The sequence below is a fragment of the Otolemur garnettii genome, unplaced genomic scaffold, assembly GCF_000181295.1.
Source record: "Otolemur garnettii isolate 467f Iridium unplaced genomic scaffold, OtoGar3 scaffold00052, whole genome shotgun sequence".
NCBI classification, from domain to species: Eukaryota; Metazoa; Chordata; class Mammalia; order Primates; family Galagidae; genus Otolemur; species Otolemur garnettii.
Window position 1 is genome coordinate 3877673 of NW_003852447.1, and position 22128 is coordinate 3899800.

Consider the following 22128-nt stretch of genomic DNA (forward strand, 5'->3'; position numbering starts at 1 on the left):
AAAAAAAAAAAAACTAAGAATTTAAATAATAAAAAGAAGCTAGTTCAACAGAAGGTTAATCACGTAAGCAAAGTCACAGGCTAAAGACTAGCTGCACAACATGTACAAAGTTGTTTTAATTGTAGTGCCCTTCTTTTTTTTATAGAAACAGAGTCTTACTTTATCGCCTTGGTAGACTGGTGTGGCATCACAGCTCACAGCACCTCCAACTCCTGGACTTAGGCGATTCTCTTGCCTCAGCCTCCCGAGTAGCTGGGACTACAGGCGCCTGCCACAATGCCTGGCTATTTTTTTGTTGGAGTTTGCTGGGGCCGGGTTCAAACCCTCCACCCTCTATATATGGGGCCAGCGCCCTACCCACTGAGCCACAGGTGCTGCCCCCCCCCCTTTTTTTTTCTTTTTGACACAGAATCTCACTCTTTTCTCCTGAGTAGAGTGCCATACCATCATCACAGCTCACAGCAACCTCACACTCTTGGGCTTGAGTGATGGTCTTGCCTCAGCCTCCCAAGTAGCTGGGACTGTAGGTGCCCACCACAGTGCCTAACTAGTTTTTCTATTTTCAGTACAGACGTGGTCTTGCTCTTGGTCAGGCTGGTCTCAAACTTGTGAGCTCAAGCACTCTACCTGCCTCAGCTTCCCAGAGTGCTTGGGTTACAAGCATGAGCTACCATGCCTAGCCCATTGTGTCCTCCCTAAGCAGTTTCCAGTAGACAAAGAAGGATTAGCTTTTTGCCTTTTTTAAATGAGAAGTAGCCAAATATATAATTTTTGGAGAATGAATTATCAAGTTTATGTTTTATAAAAGGCTGAAGAAAAGAAGAAATCTTCTTTGGAGATTCATTATAGAAAGATTTTGAATGCTGAAGAATGATGAAAACTATCCGTAAACTTGATGTGAGAAATACTGCTTATTTGGGGTTTTTTGAATTTTTTAAAAATGTATTGATTTGCATTTAAAAGTAACTGCCAACAAAGATTCACTGGTAATGAACAAGTGGGAAAATACAGTCAACACTACTGAAAGACTGCTAAGACAATTCCAGGACATTGGTTTATGTAATGAACAAAACCTCTTAGATGGTGTCAGCAATCAAAACCTGGCTGATGCTTAACTGTCTGAACACACAGTGTGGTACATTTTACAACATTCAATCATTTCTGTCTTTAATATATAAAAAATTAAAATACCAATTAAAAAACTAATATATCTTCTCTTTAAGTGTTTCTTACAGATATAATTTCAATCCTTTGTTCAATAGTGACATGGTTGAAGAGATTTTTTTCATTTACAAGTTAAACAACAATCCACCCATAGGGAACCAATAGACTATAGGCTCACAGTACAAACAAAGAGTTCAGGAATGCAGCAAGTGACAATTGTAAAGTACAAAACAGATAAATTTCTTGGAAGATACATGCAGAAAGCTCTACTAAGCAGATGGCCACAGAACTAGAATGTTTGATAATTTTATTGTTGATGTTAATAGGTCTCCAGATGTTTCCAAACTCTACTTGAACTTTTAGGCTTTGTATTTTGCTTTTTCAGTTTCACTAATGACACAAACATGGCTCAAATCCCTGAAGTATTCGTTACAGTTAAGGGCATATCCTACGACAAACTTGTCTGGAATTTCAAATCCAACAAAGTCTGGCCTGTATCCAACACTTCGAGGGGTCCTTTTCCCAACAAACTTGTGACCTTGACCATCTTTGGATTATACTGCTTGATACAAGGAAAGCAAGGTTTGCATTGTCTTGCCAGTGTCAATTTATATCTTCAACAATCAAGACATTCTTTTCAGTTAAAGTTGAGAGATCATCTCCACCAATTACTTTTATGTCCTCGGTTTACTGGTCATTATAGTAGCTCTTCAGTCTGATAAAATCTACAGTCATAGGAATGGATCTCTCACTATTTCTATTCAATGCTTTGATGTAATCCAGCAGGTCAGCAAAGAATTTATAATCCCCCTTGAGCGCACAAAGGACTACATGTGATGTGATAGTCTCCCATCTCCTTCATCACATCTCCAGCAAGCCATTCAGTCCTGTCCATAACTAGTGCATGAGGAATAGACACCTTTTCCAAAACCTCAGTATAATGATTAGGTATGCAGAATAAATCGAGGTCATAACCTGGTTCATCATCACTAATCACGATGCTAGGGCTGCAGGTTGCCATAAGTGAGCCAGTTCTTATTTGGGTTTTTAAAAAAACTTTGTTGGTATATTTATTCACAAATTCTACAGGATTCATTGAATAGAGATTTGCCATATAGTATAATTCAACTGTCCTAAACTCGTCTAGTATGATGAATTGTAAATATGGATAGATTATAGCCTCTTGTGATTGATCATCTTCATCATGAATAATGGTATGCCAAAGTAAATTTAGAGGATACAGTAAAGCATTCTGATATTGGAATCATTTTAACAAAACTTATCATTTATCTATCTTATTTTGTAATAAGTAAAAAAAAATAGATAAGTATTTAACTTCCAAAGTCTCAATATCTTAATTATAATCTGAAGACAAGTGGTGATACTACCATAGGATTTGATATATAAGGAAAATCTGAACTATATCACAGTAATAGAAAATGTGTACTCAAGAAAGGGTCAGGCTTCAGAATCAGGTTAGCTCTTATGACAGGGTAACAGTCCAGATTTGTAGAGTAATTTTTAATTTAAAATATAATACTTCTGTGTACTTTTTCAGTAGGTAAAACAGATACAACTACTTAAGTGACAATTTACCGAAAATAGCAAGAACTATGATGAATAATGCACAACCCACAACCATGGCAATATACTGGGCTTCATTCTTCTTTTTTTTTGAGACAGTCTCACTAGGTAGCTCTTGGTAGAGTGCCATAGCATCACAGCTCACAGCAACCTCCAACTCTTGGGCTTAAGCAATTCTCTTGCCTCATCCTCCCAAGTAGCTGGGACTACCGGCACCCACCACAACACCTGGCTGTATTTTGGTTGCAATTGTCATTGTTGTTTAGCTGGCCCAGGCCGGGTTCAAACCTGCCAGCCTGGCTGTATGTCACTGGCATTGTAACCACTGTGCTATGGGCGCCAAGCCTGGGCTTCATTATTCTTATTGAACAAACTTGGAAAATATGACTTTTTTTTTATTAAATCATAGTTGTGTACATTAATGCAGTCATGGGGTACAGTGTGCTGGTTTTATATACAATTTGAAATACTTTTATCAAACTGGTTAACACAGGCTTCATGGCATACTCTTAGTTATTGTGTTAAGACATTTATATTCTACATTTAGAAAGATTCACATGTACCCTTGTAAGGTGAACCATAAGTGTGGTCCCACCAAACACCATCCCGGAAAATATGACTTTTTAGGAGCCACATCAAAACAACAAAATTGCTGCAGCCCAAGTACAGTTCCATTTATTATTGAACACTACCATGTGATTCTATATCTAGCCTAAGAAAAAGAACGTTTGTGTTATTTTGCCTAATAAGCTCTAGAACAGTGGTTCTCAACCTTCCTAATGCCACGATCCTTTAATACAGTTCCTCATGTTGTGGTGACCCCCAACCAAAAAATTATTTTCGTTGCTACTTCATAACTCTAATTTTGCTACTGTTATGAATCATAATGTAAATAGCTGATATGCAGGATGTATTTAGGCAACCCCTGTGAAAGGGTCGTTTAACCCCCAAAGGGGTCAGAACCCACAGTTTGAGAACCGCTGCTCTAGAACTTACTAGACCCAAGAGCCATTGCTGCAACCAGAATAAGTGGAAACCATATTACTGCCTAACTGCAAAAATACATACCCCTGGATTGAGTGATCATCACTGCTTCATAGTGTGGTGTACTGTCAAGACTCATGCGTGGTGTAGAAATCCAGTTCACATCTACACAAAAGGTTGAACCGAATGGGTCAAACAGACACTGCCCTCTGACACACACACACATGCATACCACATTCCATCATGCTTTAAAAATGACTAATCATCCTAGCACTCTGGGAGGCTGAGGCAGGTGGATTGCCCAAGCACACAGGTACCAGCCTGAGCAAGAGCAAGATTCCATTACTAGAAGTAGCCAGGCTTTGCAGCAGGCACCTGTACTCCCAGCTACTTGTGAGGCTGAGAAAAGAAAATCACTTAAGCCCAAGAGTTTGAGGTTGCTGTGAGCTTGATGCCAGGGCACTCTACCAAGGGGAACAAGTGAGACTCTGTCTCAAAAAAAGAAAAAGCTGACTAATCCCTTTAAACTTCTCAAGTGCCATGTTGTACCAGAAGTCCATCCACTGAATATTGCTTATAGCCAAATTAAGTATCATTCCACTCTCAGTGTTATTTAAAAGGATCCAATCTACACATTATACTCTTATTCGTCCTTGTAGTTTCTGGTTTCTGTAGACTATTTCTCCATAACTCTTACCCGCCACCTACTCCCAACTATCTTAGCCCTGTTCCACTGTATAGAACCAGTTCTGACATATTTCATAAAGAATTTCAGGAGCTTTACCTACTGATCCAGCTTTGTGTATAGGTTCTAACAACTGAGTTTTGGCCTTATTCAGAATACCTTGTAGTAACATGAATCCTCATCTTTTTAATCTCCTTGTGCTATAACCTTACAATTTTGCCAGCACCCCTCGGGAACTGGAGAATTTACCAATTTCTAGTATGCTATTGTAGTCCTGTTTCCCGCAGGTAAACATTTTTGCCCAACTGCATTCCTGCATATCACCTGTGCCACATTTCTTTTGTTATTCTCATTTTCTACAAAGCCTCATTTACCGGTGTCTGGTAAAACTTAACATGGCAAGGATCCCACATTTTCACTGTCCTAAGAATCCTCAGTGCTCTGCCTGCTCAGCCCTGGCAACCACTGATCTTTTTAATGACTCCATAGTTTCACCTTTTCCAGAATGTCATATAGTTGGAATCATACAAATATGCAGCCTTTCAGATTGGTTTCTTTCACGTAGTGATACACATTTAAGGTTTCTCCATGCCTTGATAGCTTATTTCTGTTCCGTGCTAAATAGTATTCCAGCATGTGGATATGTTAGTTTATCTGTTCCTTTACCTGTGTCTTGGTTGCTTCTACATTTTGGCAATTATTAATAAGGTTACTGTAAATATCCATTTGTTGATATTTGTATGGACATGAATTTTCAGTAATTAAATAAATACAAAGGAGTGCAGTTGCTAGATAATACACTAAGAGTATGTTTAATTTTATAAGAAATCTCCAAATGATTTGCCAAAGCAGCTGTACCATTTTGAATTCCCACTAGCAGTTATTATAATAAGAGTTCCTGGCAGTGCCTGTACATCAGTGGGTAGGGCTCAACTGTGACAAAAAAATAGCCAGGCTTTGTGGTAAGTGCCTGTAGTCCCAGCTACTTGGGAGGCTGAGGCAAGAGAATCGCTTGAGCCCAAGAGTTTAAGGTTGCTGTGAGCTATGACGCCATGGCACTCTACCAAGGGTGACAGCTTGAGACTGTGTCTCAAAAAAAAAGTTCCTATTGCTCCGCATCTTTCCGAGCATTTGGTGTTATCAGGGTTCTGTATTTTGGCCATTCTAATAGGTGTGTAGTAGTATCTCATTGTCTTAATGTATCGCTTGTTAATGTGTTTTAGAGCCTGGGAATACATTAGCCATAATGTAAGGAAGCAAGGTTCGTTGTTAGTGACGGTACCAAGTCTTGAAGAGTCTCTCTCAGGTCTTCAGGTATGTAATCCTCTTATTAAACATTTTTATTGTTAAACTTTCCCCCTCCTTTTTTTCTGATAGCTATTTAATATAGAAATATTCTATCTGGAAATAGTGACAGGTGATAGAAAAAATAGCAAGACTTTATGGCTTAAGCACTGGTTTTGATTTCTCCACTGGTCTCAAGAGCTCTGAAATAGTGATCTTATCTTGGTATAGATTCCTTTGCTTGTCTGCATAGTTTTTTCCAACTGTAGGGTTAGAGTTTTAGGTTAACAAACACTATTGAATGTTTGCAAGAGGCTTAGAACACCCACATGTTAACTTTGTTAATAAACTTTCCTTAAAACGAAAGGAAGAGAACTGTTCAAGGCTTCTAGAATCAAGTGAGTAGACTGGAGCCCACATACTATGTGCGCTTTTGGCTTCTAAGTCCATTTGAAATCTTGCACAAGATACTTCTTTGTTCCCTAGATTCTTCATATACAATAAGGCCAAAATTTAATAATGAAATTCAACCCAATAAATTCACTTAAATGAAAGTTAATTAGTACGGTAGGACCTCCATAGTTGACTACTACCTCCCTACATTGGCCACTTCCTTAAGGTGACCTAATTTTCATAGACTGGACATGTACCATGTGTACATATTAGTACAGTGGACCTAGTTCCTTATATTGACCACCTGCATATATTGACCCGTTTGGTACAGTCTTTTGGGTAGTCAACTTAACACAGGTTCTACTATATTTGAAAAGCTCTTTGAGATCTCTATCTGAAAGGTACTATTGTATTTCTTTTTTTTTTTTTTTTGAGACAGAGCCTCAAGCTGTCCCCCTGGGTAGAGTGCTATGGGCATCACAGCTCACAGCAACCTCCAAATTCTGGGCTTAAGCAAGTCTCCTGCCTCAGCCTCCCAAGTAGCTGGGACCACAGGCGCCCGCCACAGCGCCCGGCTGTTTTTTGGTTTCAGCCATCATTGTTGTTTGGCAGACCAGGCTGAATTCGAACCCGCCACCTTAGGTGTATGTGGCTGGCACCTTAGCCATTTGAGCCACAGGCACCGAGCCTCCTTTTTTTTTTTTTTTTTTGAGACAGAGTCATGCTCTGTTACCTGGGCTAGACTACCATGGCCTCAGGCTAACTAACAGCAACTTCAAACTTCTTGAGTTCAAGAGATCCTCCTGCCTCAGCCTCCCAAGTAGCTAGGACTACTGGTATACACCATGCCCAGCTAATTTATTTTTCTTTCTTTCTTTTTTTTTTTTTCTGAAACAGAGTCTCACTGTCACCCTTGGTAGAGTGCCATGGTGTCATAGCTCACAGCAACCTCAAACTCTTGGACTCAAGCGATCCTTCTTGCCTCAGCCTCCCAAATAGCTGGGACTACAGGCACCCACCATAACAACCGGCTATTTTTAGAGATGAGGTCTCACTCTGGCTTAGGCTGGTGTCAAACTTGTGAGGTCAGGCAATCCATCTGCCTTGGCCTCCCAGAGACCTAGAATTATAGACGTGAGCCACAGCGCCCAGCCTAATTTTTCTGTTTTTAGTAGAGGCCAGGCACAATGGCTTACACTCGTAATCTTACCAACCTGGGAGGCCAAGGCAAGTAGTTGCTTCAGCTCATGACCTCAAGACCAGCCTAAGCAAGACTCAGGCCCCTGTCTCTACTAAAAATAGAAAAACCAGCTGAGTGTAGTGGCACACGCCATAGTCCCAGCTACTTAGGAGGCTGAGGCAAGGGAATTGCTCAAGCGCAAGAGTTGGAGAGATGTTGCTATCAGCTATGATGCCATGGCACTCTACCCAGGGCATGGAGTGAGACTTTTTTAATAGAGACAGGGTCTCTTTTGCTCAGGATGGTCTTGAACTTCTTTTTTTATATATATATATTTTTTTTCAATTAAATCATAACAGTGTACATTAATACTATCATGGGGTACAGTGTACTGTTTCTGTATACAATTTGAAGTACTTTCATCTAACTGGTTAACATAGCCTTCATGTCTTTTTCTTAGTTATTATGTTAAGACATTTATATTCTACATTTAGAGAGATTCACATGTACCCTTATAGGATGAACCATAGGCGTGATCCTGCCAATCACCCTCCCTCCCCTCCCCTCCCTCTCCCCTCTCCCCATGTTCCTGGGCTAAAATTAGGTTATAGCTTTCCTATGAAAGCTGTAAATTAGTTTCATAGTAGGGCTGAGTACATTGGATACTTTTTCTTCCATTCTTGGGATACTTTGCTAAGAAGAATATTTCCAGCTCCATCCATGTAAACATGAGGGAGGTAAAGTCTCCATCTTTCTTAATGGCTGCATAGTATTCCATGGTGTACATATACCACAATTTATTGATCCATTCGTGGATTGATGGGTTCTTGGGCTTCTTCCATGACCTAGCAATTATGAATTGGGCTGCATGGTCTTGAACTTCTGAGCTCAAGCGATCCATCTGCACTGGCCTCCGAGAGTGCTAGGATTATAGGTATGAGCCCCTGTACGTGGCCATCTTAATACAGAATATTATCATCATTTTCTCTAATGGTGCTTTTCTTGCATTTGAGCACTGCCAATTTTAACTACCAGTTTCTCCCTTCATAAAATTAAGCAATGATGCCAGATGTGGTAACTTACGCCTATATATAATCTTAGCACTTTGGGAGGCCTAGGCAAGAGAATCACTACAAAAAATTTAAAAATTAGCCAAAACTGAGGCAAGAAAATCACTTGAGCCTAGGAGTTTATGTTTGCTGTGAGCTATGAACAAGGCACTGCACTCCAGGCTGGGCTGGAGTGAGATTGTGTCTCAAAAAAAAAAATTATCAATAAAACCTTTTTAAAGAAATTCTTGTTATCTAAATTATAAAAAGTGGTTCAGCACCCATAGCACAGTGATTATGGCACCAGCCACATGCACTGAGGGTGGTGTGTTCAAGCCCAGCCTGGACCAGCTAAACAACAATGACAACTACAACAGAAAAATAGCTGAGTATTGTGGCAAGTGCCTATAGTCCCAGCTACTTGTGAGGCTGAGACAAGAGAATCGCTTAAGTCCAAGAATTGGAGGTTGCTGTGAGCTGAGACGCCATTGCACTTTACTGAGGGTGACATAGTGAGACTCTATCTCAAAAAATAAAATAAAAAAATAAATTACAAGAGGCATTTATGCTTATTATAACAAGGGAAATAAATGATCCTGAAATTTGTAAAAGATGTGTAAAGAAAAGGTGCTGATCTTCCCAGTTTCCCCCATTCACTGCCTCTCTCTGAGATTTCCACCCTATGAGTGATGTGATCCTCCTATACTTTTCCATACTCATAAAAACATCTTTTGCGCAGCACCTGTGACTCAGTGGGTAGGACACCAGCCCCATGTACCAAGGGTGGCAGGTACAAACCCAGCCCTGGCCAAACTGCCACAAAAAATAGCCAGGTGTTGTGGCTGGCGCCTGCAGTCCCAACTACTCAGGAGGCTGAGGCAAGAGAATCACCTAAGCCCAAGAGCTGGAGGTTGCTATGAGCTATAACACCACAGCACTCTACCAAGAGTGACAAAGTGAGACTTTGTCTCTTATAAAAATATATATATATATATCTTTTAATGTACATGGTCTTCAATTTGTATTATAATTTCTATATTCTTTAAAATTCCAAAATCAGAGTCTATTAGGTTCCTGAATCTATAGTCTATCATTTAGTATGACAGAGAAGTCACGTGGTACTACATAGACTTTGTTCTGTCCATTGTAGTAAAAATCTGTTGTGTTCAGTTTTTAATTAGTGAAGATTGCTTGAAATTCCAGAGAATAGAATCACTCTGCAATTTTCATGTGTGTTTATAATCTTTTTTTCCTAGACTAATGTACAGTTATCCCTGTGGGTTGAAGAAATACCACTGAACTATGATGTATACCCACAAGAGGATATTGACAAAGAAGCTCTTGAACAAATTCATTTGTATAAGATTCTCTAGTACTAAAATAGTCCTACCTCATCATAATGTTTTGTTGAGTATATTATAAAATAATGAAAAGGAAATAGAACCCCAATGTCTGAGTACATATCTTTCTGTCCTTATACATATGACTATGTAGTTGTAAATAGTTGTGTATGAATATATGCAACTTTATTCTGTTTTTGTGTACTAACATAAATAAAATATTTATCTGAAAATTTTTGGTTTTCTCCAGTTTCAATTATTCTATTAAAAATAGAAATGTGTCCATATGGCAGTTCAGATAGGACAAAGTAATACTAGAAGTAGCTTCTATCATGACAGAAGGGTAGAGGAGAAGGGTAGATTACATTGTATGCCACTTATTCTATTTCTGTTCTATAAAGTTCTTTGTATACAGCTTTATCTGAAGAGGCTAGCATAGACCTAAAATAAAAAATAATTGCAGTTTCTAGGAAAGAACAAAACTACAAAGATAGCCTTCAAAATACATAGATTATATCTAGATAATTACTTTTTTTCTTTGTGTGCTTTCCTATATTTTCCTTTTTTTTTTTTTCATAACTCTTCTTTTGAAATCAGGGAAAGCAACTGGGCATGGTGGCTTACACCCGCAATCCCAGCCTTTGGGATGCCAAGGTAGTAGGAGCACTTGAGGCCAGGAATTTGGGATCAGCCTAAGCAACATAGTAAGTCTGCCGTCTCTACAAAAAAATTTTTAAAAATTACTAGGTGTGGTGGTGTGCACCTGCAGTCCCAGCTACTCAAGAGGCTGTGGCAGAAGGATTGCTTGATCAGGATTGCACTCCAACCTGGACAGCAGGGCAAGACTCTAACTCTAGAAGGAAATAAAACTTTTTTTTTTAAAGAATGAAATGGGGGCTCAGTGCCTGTGGCTCAAGTGGCTAAGGTGCCAGCCACATACACCTAAGGTGGCGGGTTTGAATCCAGCCCAGGTCTGCCAAACAACAATGATGGCTGCAACCAAAAAAATAGCTGGGCATTGTGGCCGGTGGCTGTGGTCCCAGCTACTTGGGAGGCTGAGACAGGAGACTCACTTGAGCCCAGGAGTTGGAGGTGCTGTGAGCAGTGAAGCCATAGCACTCTACCCAGGGGGACAGCTTGAGGCTCTGTCTCCAAAAAAAAAGAAAGAAAGAAAGAAAAGAAAAAATGGACTTATTAACAGCATGCATAATTACAAACATACAGCACTCAGTGTCATGCTCCATAGGGAGCAGTGTTATTTCCCAAACTCTGAATCCCACTTGTCCCAGTGTTTATCGACTGCTTCTCAGAAGCATGAACCTTTAAAACTGGTGTGTCCAGCTTTTGGCTTCTCTAGGCCACATTAGAAGAGTTGTCTTGGGCCACACATTAAATACACAAACCCTAATGAAAACTAATGAGTAGGCTAGGCACCTGTGTCTCAAGCAGGTAAGGTGCCAGCCACATACACTGGAGCTGGGGGTTTCGAATCCAGCCCAGGCCCACTAAACAACAATGATGGCTGCAACCAAGAAAACTAATGAGTACAAAAAAAAAAAAAAAATTCGTGCATAATTTTTGTGATTTCCACCACCACCAAGGAGCAAAAAAGTCGTAACATAATACTAATTATGCAACACCCCATTCAGAGAGTCTTTTAAAATCATCAAGTAAGTCCCCAATTTGCAATCACTAATATAGAACATGTCCATATCTAATTAATAAAACCTCTGGGGGGCGGTGCCTGTGGTTCAGTGGGTAGGACACTGGCCCCATATACCAAGGGTGGCAGGTTCAAAACCTGCCCCAGACAAAAACTGCAAAAAATAAAAATAAAATAAAGAAAATTTTAAAAAACTTCAAACTAAAACAACTGAAAGTAAAATTCAAAAAAATAAAATAGGAGCCATTACAATCAACACATTGTTGACAACTAGGAATAAGTTTGTTTCTTCCTGTAGTGTAGAACTCCATGCTTTCAAATTCCACAAACTCTTGGGAAGCATTTTCTGTATCCTGCTGATTGGGGAAGCATTTTCCTTGCAAAACGTCAAGATACTTGAAGTGGCAGTCCGTTGGCAACAGGTCAGTGAATGTGGTGGATGAGGCAAAACTTCATAGCCAAAGTGGCTCAACCTTTTTTTTTTTTTTCATTTGTATTCTCTTTTTAATTTTCCAATATTTTATCAGGCAATTTTACAGTATACAGTGATCACCCATACACCCACCACATACATTTTGTAACATTTTTCTTCTCCTTTCTCCTTCCCCTCCCCAACTCCCTTCTCCAGGTAGGGAATTTGTTCATAGGGACACAGTTTTTATGCCCCTCATCACAATGATCTCAGATTCCTGTTATTGAACAGGAGTGTGTATAAACAGAGGAGTCATTCTGTAGCCCCCCTGCTGGAGCACACACCTTGGTTCAACTTCTAAAGCATTGGTTGTGTGACATGCAGTCCGCTGCTGTGGAGGAGAAGAACTGGGCCCTTTCTGCTGACCAATGGCCAGCTGCAGACATTGCAGTGTTTAGTGCATCTCATCGATTCACTGAGCAGACTTCTCAGATGTAATGGTTTCACTGGGATGCAGAAAAGCTGTAGTGACTCAGACCAGAAGCAGACCACCCAACAATGATCATGACCTTGTTGGGGCAATGGCTTTAGAAAGTACTTTATAGGTTCTTGTGAGTCCAACCACGAGCTGGTTGTTGCCAGTTATATGAAATCCACTTTTCATCCCAGGTCACAATCTGATTGAGAAATGATTTGTTGTTGCATAGACTAAAAGAAGACAACACTTGAAAATGATAATTGCTCTGATTTTTGGTTAACTCATAAGGCCCCCACTTACCAAGCTTTCTCACCTTTCCAATTGGCTTCAAATGTCGAAGGTAGAATGGTCAACATCAACGTTGAATTCTTCAGCAACTTCTCCTGTACTTGTCAGAGGATCAGATTCGATGACTGCTCTCTATTGGTCATTGTCAATTTCTGATGGCAGACACTGCATCCCTCATCTTCAAGACCCTCATCGCCTTTGCAAAACTTCTTGAAGCCCCATTGCACTGTACGTTTGTTAGCAGTTCCTGGGCCAAATGCATTGTAGGTGTTGCGAGTTGTCTCCACTGCTTTATGACCCATTTTAAACTTGAGTAGGAAAATTACTTAAATTTGTTTTTGGTTTAACATCATTTCCGTAGTCCAAAATAAATATGTAAAACAAACAGCAAGCAATAAGTCATTAGCAAAAAACAAAGCCAGAAAGGCACGTTCAAATGATGTGTAACATAACTACATCTATTTAAGAATGTATGCTAGTATACACTTCCACTTCTTTTGGGGAAAAACACCTAGGAATGGAATGATGGGGCCATGTGTTTAAGTTTTTAAATCACTGCCAAACTGCTTTCCAAAGCAGATGTATTATTTTATATTCCAGACAAGAGTATGTGAGAGTCCCAGTTCTTTTGTATTCTCCTCAGTACTCAATACAGGTTAAACCCTACTTCGTCATGACATAGTACTATTTTTGTATATTGTTGGGTTTGATTTGCTAGAATTTTTTAGTTACTATTCACAAGGGAAATTGGTATGTAGACCACAGTTTTGTTTTTTTTCTTGAAATGTCTTACGTTTTGGTGTTGCTCTGATGCTTGCCTCTAACAATTTCTACCTTTAAATTATATCTTGGGACATAATTTATATTTACTGTGATTATTGATATGTCTGGGTTTAAATTTAGCACTTTTTTTCTGTTTGTCTCATTTTTGTTTTTTGTTTTCTGTTTGTCTCATCTTTTCTTTTTTTCTTTCCTACCTTCTGTTGAAATAATTAGAGTATCTTTGATAATTCTATTTTATCTTATTTATATGATTGTTATACATTTTTTAATGATTGCTCTGGAGTTTATGGTATACAATACATCATTAACAGTGCCTATAATATGATACCGATTCACGAATAGTGTAAAGATCATACAATTGTATACTTTCCTTTGTCCTACTGGGCCTTTGTGCTATTGTTGTCATACACTTTTACTTCTATTTATATTATAAACTCCACAATACACTGTTGCTAATTTGGGGGAGGGGGTTGTTTTTTGAGACAGAGTCTCATTTTGTTGTCCTGGATAGAGTGCTGTGGCATTATAGCTCACAGCAACCTCAAATTCTTGAGCATAATCCTCTTGCCTCAGCCTCCCAAGTAACTGAGACTACAGGTACCCACCACAACGCCTGACTATTTTTAGAGACAGTGTCTCACCCTTACTCAGGCTGGTCTCCAACTCCTGAACTCAGGCAATCCACCTCTCAGCCTCCAGAGTGCTAGGATTACAGGCATGAATGACCATGCCCAGCACAAAGCATTATGTTTTATTTATTTTTTGTAGAGACAGAGTCTCACTTTGTCACCCTCGGCAGAGTGCTGTGGCATCACAGCTCACAGCAACCTCCAACTCCTGGGCCCAGGCAATTCTCTTGCCTCAGTCTCTCAAGCAGCTGGGACTACAGGCACCCGCCACAACACCCGGCCACTTCTTTGCTGCAGTTTGGCCAGAGCCGGGTTTGAACCTGCCACCCTAAAGCATTGGTTGTGTGACATGTGGTCTGCTGCTGTGGAGGAGAAGATCTGGGCCCTTTCTGCTGACCAATGCGGGCTGCAGACATTGCAATGTTTAGTGCATCTCATTGATTGGGGCCGGTGCCCTACCCACTGAGCCACAGGCACTACCCAGCATTATATTTTAAAGAAAAAAAATCTTTTACATTTACCCATGTTTACCATTTCTGTTGCTCTTCATTTCTCTGTGTATCTCCATGTTTCCAACTCTATCATTTTCCACGTGCCTGAAGAACTTTCTTTTCAGTGTCTTCATTCGGTCTATGGGTGATAAATTCTCTCAGCTTTAGGCACCAGAAAATATCTTTATCTTGCCTTCATTTTTGTAATTTTTTTCTGGATCTAGAATTCTAGGTTGATAAGTTTTGTTTTCCAGTACTTTATTATTATTATTATTATTATTATTTGCAGTTTTTGGCCGGGGCTAGGTTTGAATTCGCCACCTCCGGCATATGGGACCGGCACCCTACCCTTTTGAGCCACAGGTGCCCACCCCCCCCCGTACTTTAAAGATGCTGCTCTATGTCTTCTGGCTTGCCCTGTTTTGGTCATTTTTCTTTGTTCCTTTGTTCCTCTTTGGAGGCTGGGAAGTCCAAGATCAAGCATTTGGCCATGTCTGGTGTGTGTCTCTTACTATGACATCCCAGGGCAGCAGGCCAAAGTGCAAGAGAGGGTGAGGAGGAGTCGTAACAGCCTTTAACCCGGGGCTTATTTGGCCCAACCGCTGAGCCAACATCCATGTCAAGATTCCGTCCTCCTCAGGAAGTTTTTCCACTCTATCTGGTTGGACTGCAAACTCCATATTTATGGCCCTGTGTTGCTCAAAGTTTCGTTCTCCTGGCTGTTTTCCAGTGATTCTTTCTCCAGCCTTGGTAGTTTTTCTCACAGGTGCATACTAATTAGTGCTCAGCTGAAGACTTGGGGAGCACCCTTCAGAACTCTTCTTTACTGCAGCTCTGTCCTCAGATTTTTGCCTCCCCAATCTTTATACTGTTGCCTCAGCTCAAAGAGGCGGCCAAACTCTGTTTGGATTTGTCTTCCAAGCTGTGCTGCAGCCTGGAAAATCTCCTATAGTCACGGGCAGTCATAGGACTCATTTTGTTCATTTCTTTCTCTGAGATGCCTCTGTCCTGTACCGCCTGCTATCTGATATATGAAAATAATTAGCTCACCTATTTTGACCAGTTGTTTAATTATCCTAAGTGGGAGGTTAATTCTGGTCCCTTGTTAACCATTCTGGGTAGTAGCAGAAGTCATACCATAAATTTTTAACTTCTTACTATTTTCTTAGTTAAATGGATAATCCAAATGTTGCATAAGTACATCTTTTGCATTCAAATTTTTTGAATCATTTCACTAGGTGGGAGAAGCTTAAAAAGAAAAAAGGTCTAATAGGAACAATTGAGAAAGGAGACGTGCAACCATGATACTTTGCCAAGATGTTGTACTAGCTAATAATTAAACAACTTAGGTAATACCTCAAAGGCTTCTAGAAAACATGTGCAAAAAATTATTTTAATTACTCATTATAACACTACTGTACAGCTTCAAGTCTTAGATCCTAGGACAGCAACATTTTTAAAATGCACCCCTCTGCTGTAATTTTGCTCTTAAGCAAAATTTTAAAAATTTGCTTATAAGAATGGGAGACATTGAACATAAAGCTTAACTTTTAAGCAGCCAGTTGTTACTCTAATGAAGCCAAAAGTATTCTACATTTTTTTTCTTTCTTTCTTTCTTTTTTTTTTTGAGACCATCTCACTTTGTCACCCTGGGTAGAGTACCGTGAAGTCATAGCTCACAGCAGCCTCAAACTTTTGGACTCAAGCAATCATTTTGCCTCGGCCTCCCATGTAGCTGAGACTACGGGTGCCCGCCACAATGCCTGGCTAGTTTGTTTGTTTTAGAGTCAGAGTCTTGCTCTTGAATCCACCTCAGCCTCCCAGAGTGCTAGGATTACAGGCCTGAGCCACTGTGCCCGGATGAAGCCAAAAATAAATAGCATCATTTTCCAGCACAAGTTGCAGAATGACAGAACAGAGAAAGAAACTCAGAAGAAATTATTTTTAAAGGAAAACTTTCAAAGTGAAAAAGTCTAAAAGTTATATTTCCCCTGGGAGTGTTAAAAAAGCAAATCATCTCGGATGATTTATCTCACATTTTCCAAACAGAAAAATAATCACCTTTGGGCCAACAGAAAGTACGGAAAGTGTCAAACACACAGTTTTCATAAAGGGGTCATAACAGAACAACCTCTGTGATAGGCTTATCAGAACCTGATCATCTAAGAGGTTTTTGTCAGCATGTCAGTCAAATAGATGAAATGAGCCCAAGAGGTTACCTCTGATCAAAAGAAAGGCACAGCAGAAATGTAAGGGTGCCATGCGTGAGGATATGGTTATCATCCTGCACTAATCACCTAAGAACAAAGCATGTTCTGCTCCTTTGTCAGGCTAAGTAAGATGGTTACAAAGCGCAAAGGATGTGGTTTCCTAATACAGCACAATCATTTTTCCAAAATAATTTAACCTCTTTAATTTAAAAACATGTACAAAAATCCCAACAGTTATAATTTATCAGATCTTATCACTACAGGAGGTCTTGAGAATAGCTAATTTATCTCCATATGGTATATGAAGACTAATCAAATATAAATGTTTCAATTAATAGTTTCTATAAACTCTTGCATATTCCAAATTATTGATTGAAATAACTATAGCTAGTATAACGTCTAAAAGTTCAGGCAAAACACGATTGCTCTTAAAACTAAACCAATTATCTCAAATACCAGAAAACGTGTGTGTGTGCATCATTCCTGGAGTTGGTGCAGTACCAGGTTGATTCTGCAATAGACAGAACTGGCTCCTGATCCTCCCTGCTCCATGTATCTGTTTAATAAGTTGCCTTCTGTTAGATAACATATCAGATATTAAACTGGTAAAAACAGATATGACATTTGTTCTTAGTCTAAAGACTAGAAGCAAATCCAAACTGCTTTGTGAACTTCACTTTTTCCCTGTTTTACAGATGATTTGTGTTAGTCCACACATTTGGGGTTTTATGTGCTAATTTGTCACGTGTTCAGGGATGTGACTGACTCCAAAAGTTTCTTTATTAAAAAGGCAAGATAGATTGTGGTGGGGGGGGATGGTTTTCAGACAGGATCTCACTCTGTAAGTCCCATGCAGTCAGCCTAACTCACAGCAACCTCAAACTCCAGAGTTCAAGCCATCCTCCCGCACTGACCTCCCAGGATGCTAGGATTACAAGGAGGAGCCACTGCACCTGGCCTAGATTGTGTTTTTAGCAAAAGTTTCTGCAGATAAATTTTTAAATTAATATTGTTGTAGTTAATCAGATAAATATACAATTGCATCGATAATGTCTCAGAGGACTTCTGTAGTTTCTTAAAGATGTAAATTATTTAATAGTAACAGCTATGAATTTATATTTCTATAAGCTTCAACTGAGGTTGAAAAGAGTCTGGCTCAGCTCAGCGCCTTTAGGACACCAGCCACATACACCAGAGCTGGTGGGTTCAAATCTAGCCCAGGCCCGCCAAACAACGACAACTATAACCAAAAAGTAGCCAGGGGCAGCGCCTGTGGCTCAAAGGAGTAGGGCGTTGGCCCCATATGCTGGAGGTGGTGAGTTCAAACCCAGCCCCAGCCAAAAAAAAATAGCTGGGCATTGTGGCGGGCGCCTATAGTCCCAGCTACTTGGGAGGCTGAGGCAAGTGAATCGCTGAAGCCCAAGAGCTGGAGGTTGCTGTAAGCAGTGACACCACTGTGCCAGGTCCCATCTGGGATGCCATTTATTAGGGCCCAGGACTGGCCAGGTCTCCAGCCCCAGCTCATCTATTGTTGTATACAGACCGCTAAGCTACCTTGCGTGGGAACAATTACCCTTAGGTGTCTGAGGGTTATTGGCCTTAGCAGAAGGGAGAGAGAGAGAGTCTTCGAGGGCGAGAAACAGTTTTAGTAAGACAGTAAATCTTAGTAGTCTTCTTAGACAAGACCTGGGCAGGGGCCTTCCAAGCAGGAAAAGCAAAAGAGTCAGAGTGAGCGAGTCTGTGAAAGAATGAGCATGCCCCAACTGCCTTCTCCTACAGCTTCTTTTTCTCTTCTTAGAAACAGAATCTCACTTTGTTGCCCTCAGTAGAGTGCTATAGCGTCACAGCTCACAGCAACCTCCAGCTCTTGGGCTTAGGCGATTCTCATGCCTCAGCCTCCCAAGGTAGCTGGGACTACAGGCGCCTGCCACAATACCCGGTTATTTTGTTGTTGTTGCAGTTTGGCGGGGGACAGGCTCAAACCTGCTACCCTCGGTATATGGGGCTGGCGCCTTACTCACGGAGCCACAGGCACAGCCCCTCCTGCAGTTTCTTATAGATGTAATCCCATGGCTACTTGCTCCACAGGTGTAGAAACTGCCAATCACTGATGTTCTCCTCTTGGGAGCTCTCATGTTAGGAGAGCCAAATCCCTCCTCATGCCCTAATCACCAAGGTGTTACATTACTGAGCTGTTACAGGTGTTTTGTACTGTTACACAGTGTTCTGAGCTTAGACTCTCCTTCTCCTTCCCATGAAGCTATATGGTCTGCTACACCAGGGCACTCTACCCAGAGCCATATAGTGAGACTCTTGTCTCAAAAAAAAAAAAAGAAAGAAAGAAAAGAAAATAGTCTGGCTCTTCCAAGCTTATACTATTGACTCTTTTGAATGGGAACAAGTATTTTGCCTGAACGAAGCTTTAAAATCATCATCTCAGCTCGGCACCTGTGGATCAAGCGGCTAAGGCGCCAGCCACATATACCTGAGCTAGCGGGTTCGAATCCAGCCTGGGCCCGCCAAACAACAATGATGGCTGCAACCAAAAAATAGCCGGGCGTTGTGGCAGGTGCCTGTAGTCCCAGCTACTTGGAAGGCGGGGGCAGGAGACTTGTTTGAGCCCAGGAGTTGGAGGTTACTGTGAGCTGTGATGCCAGGGCACTCTACCCAGGGCGACAGCTTGAGACTCTGTCTTAAAAAAAAAAAAAATCGTCTCTTGGTGCCATGGGAGGTTCAGAAAGGAGATTTGACAAGAGCAACTTTCCAATTACATTTCTTAATGTACTTCCTGTGTTTACTCAATGGGAGAAACATTTTATCTCTTATATTCTTAGTTTCTTCACCTGTAAAATATGGCCATATTTGCTCTGTGTCATCTATCAAGGATATAATATTTGTAGGCCAAGTCCAAATGTACAAAGTAATAGTAGCTACTCTCTCTCTTTTTTTTAAACAGTCTCACTATGTCCCCCTTGGTAGAGTACTGTGGCATCACAGCTCACAGCAACCTCCAACTCTTGGGCTTAAGTGATTCTCTTGCCTCAGCCTCCCAAGTTGCTGGAACTACAGGTGCCCACCACAATGACCAGCCTTTTGGGGGTGGTGGGGTTGTAGTTGTCATTGCTGTTTGGCAGGCCTGGGCTGGGTTCGAACCCGCCAGCTCTGGTGTATGTGGCTGGCACCCTAGCTGCTGAGCTACAGGCGCTGAGCCAGTAGCTACTCTCTTGTTTAATAATATGTTAAATACCAATTGAAAAATTAGTTATCGGATTTACAAATTGTCTATTACAACAACTTTTCTGATAACTGTCTATAACTTTAAGGAGTAAAGTGATATACAAAATATGGGTAACAGACTTAACTAAGTTTTTCAATATGAAAATCCATTTTAGGGAAAAATTAGCTGATGACCTAAACTGAGAAACCAAGACATATTTAGCACTTATATACCAAAACAAGTGATCATGAGCTAGACTATTTCATAAGAGGCTATCTCCTCTATTACATCATCTTCAGAAAAGACAATAGCTCTTGGATTTGAAATGTGTGTTTATCTCTGTTTAAATATGTTTGATCATAAAGTGGTATGCATTCTAATGTAAATTATGGAAATACAGAAACATGAAATGAAGAAAACATCAAGAATAATACATAATCCCACCATCCAGCAATAAACAACGTTAGCCTTTTTCATCTCTTTTTGTTGTTAATAAAAGTAATATAAGCATACTGGTTTTCTTTTTTTTTTTTTTTTTTTTGTATTTTTTGGCCAGGGCTGGGTTTGAACTCACCACCTCCAGCATATGGGGTCGGCACCCTACCACTTTGAGCCACAGGCGCCACCCAGCATACTGGTTTTTTTTAAGTCAAATACAAAAGCATATAAAGTATATTTTATGTGCCTAGCCCATGGAGTACTCAAAAAGTTTGTTGAAAGAAATGAATGAATAAGTGACTATAGAAGTAAAGTTTCCCAGAGAAAATTGTTGAGAGACAATTCTCTTGTGTCTTTTGAATTTCCAAACAGAAATTTTTCTGAACAGAGACACTGGCAGATTTGTTCAGGGCTTAGAATTTGTTCTTAGAATTTAGAGATAGGGTCTCCCTCCAAAGCAGAGGTCAGATTTGTTTACAGTCCTGTAAAATGATGTCTCCTTCTTGCTCTCCTTCCTGCCAAGGTTGCACAGGTTGGCTTGCAGTCCACTATAAAATATTGAGGCTTCCTGCTCGGCGCCCATAGCTCAGTGAGTAGGACGCTGGCCACATGCCCCAAGGCTGGTGGGTTCGAACCAGCCTGGGCCTCCCAAACAACAATGATAACTACAACCAAAAAAATAGCCAGGCGTTGTGGCGGGCACCTGTAGTCTCTTTGCCAATAGAGTTGCAAAGGATAATTTATTATATGCAGCAAAATCTATTTTTTTTTCCTGGTTCTGTGAGTTCCAGTACTCATAGAAGGGAAAATTGTGGGCTAGGAAATATTTACACCGTCCCTTCAGGGTGACACAGGGAGAAACAGAGTGACACTGTTGAATGCTATGCATATAGTGGGTTTGCATTATACGGGAGAACCCTAAGCATAGGAAGCCTCAATTTTTATTTATTTTTATTTTTTTTTAGAAATAGAATCTCACTATGTCCCCCTTGGTAGAGTGCTGTGGCATCAAAGCTCAAAGTAACCTCAAACTCTTGGGCTTAAGCTATTCTCTTGCCTCAGCCTCCCGAGTAGCTGGGACTAAATACAGGCACCCACCACAATGCCTGGCTACTTTTTGTTGCAGTTTGGCCGGGGCCAGGTTCGAACCTGCCACCCTCAATGTATGGAGCCGGTGCCCTACCCACCAAGCCACAAGCACTGCCCAACATAATATTTTTCAAGAACACATGACCTCCTATTATCAAGGGATTACGGTATGTATCTATATATTACTATATATCTTCTATGGGTTTGTAATAAAGTGACAGTCTACTCATCTCTTTTTCAAGCGTGTCTTAACAGGTTAAACCACACAACTATGATATTCATATATTATGTAATTAACACCTTGAATAACAGCTTTAAAACTTCTCAATGATTGATTGCAGTGCACTAAAAATCAAGACAGATATACTTAGTACCATACACATTGAAACAGAAAGATTTGTATCCATTTAAAAACAGGACAAACATTTTAAAAAGAAAAAATTGAAACTTCTCAATGAAAAGGGAAAGGATTAACCCTAATCATGAGAGTCTTTGTTATGTAAATATGCCAGTTGATTTTTTTTTTAAAAACTAAAATTAAATAGTTTACAGTTAAATATAGAAAGAAACTATCTTTGAGAACCTGATCTTGCAGTCTATGAATATTTAATGAAAGTGATGAAATTAGTTATTACCTTTGAAGAGGGGAAGATGCGGGAAATAAAGAACAATACTCACTACTTGTAATAGACTACTTAATATTGCATCAAAGGCATTTAGCAAAAGCACAGTGGGGAAAGAGCTGCCTACATCTTTTCTCCTTTGAT

The 22128-nt window shown here is 40.2% G+C and overlaps 1 protein-coding gene, 2 non-coding genes and 1 pseudogene across 3 annotated transcripts in view; 1 reads left to right on the forward strand and 3 right to left on the reverse strand.

Annotated features, from left to right (window-relative positions):
- LOC111726038 overlaps positions 1-9849 on the forward strand; it is a 36690-nt gene extending 26841 nt beyond the window's left edge. Inside the window, exons 7-8 of the mRNA XM_023514393.1 lie at positions 5641-5731; positions 9580-9849. Of these exons, the coding sequence (XP_023370161.1) occupies positions 5641-5731; positions 9580-9696 (208 nt within the window). The 3' untranslated portion in view covers positions 9697-9849. The remainder of the gene's footprint in view (positions 1-5640; positions 5732-9579) is intronic.
- On the reverse strand, positions 1524-2185 carry LOC100950109 (annotated as a pseudogene).
- A 2101-nt stretch (positions 9850-11950) lies between the features above and the next one.
- LOC111726065 lies at positions 11951-12083 on the reverse strand. The gene has a single exon (XR_002773956.1). It is a non-coding gene; the product is annotated as a small nucleolar RNA SNORA11 (small nucleolar RNA).
- A 5001-nt stretch (positions 12084-17084) lies between these two features.
- Positions 17085-17270, reverse strand: LOC111726044. The gene has a single exon (XR_002773939.1). It is a non-coding gene; the product is annotated as a U2 spliceosomal RNA (small nuclear RNA).
- Positions 17271-22128: the final 4858 nt, after the last annotated feature.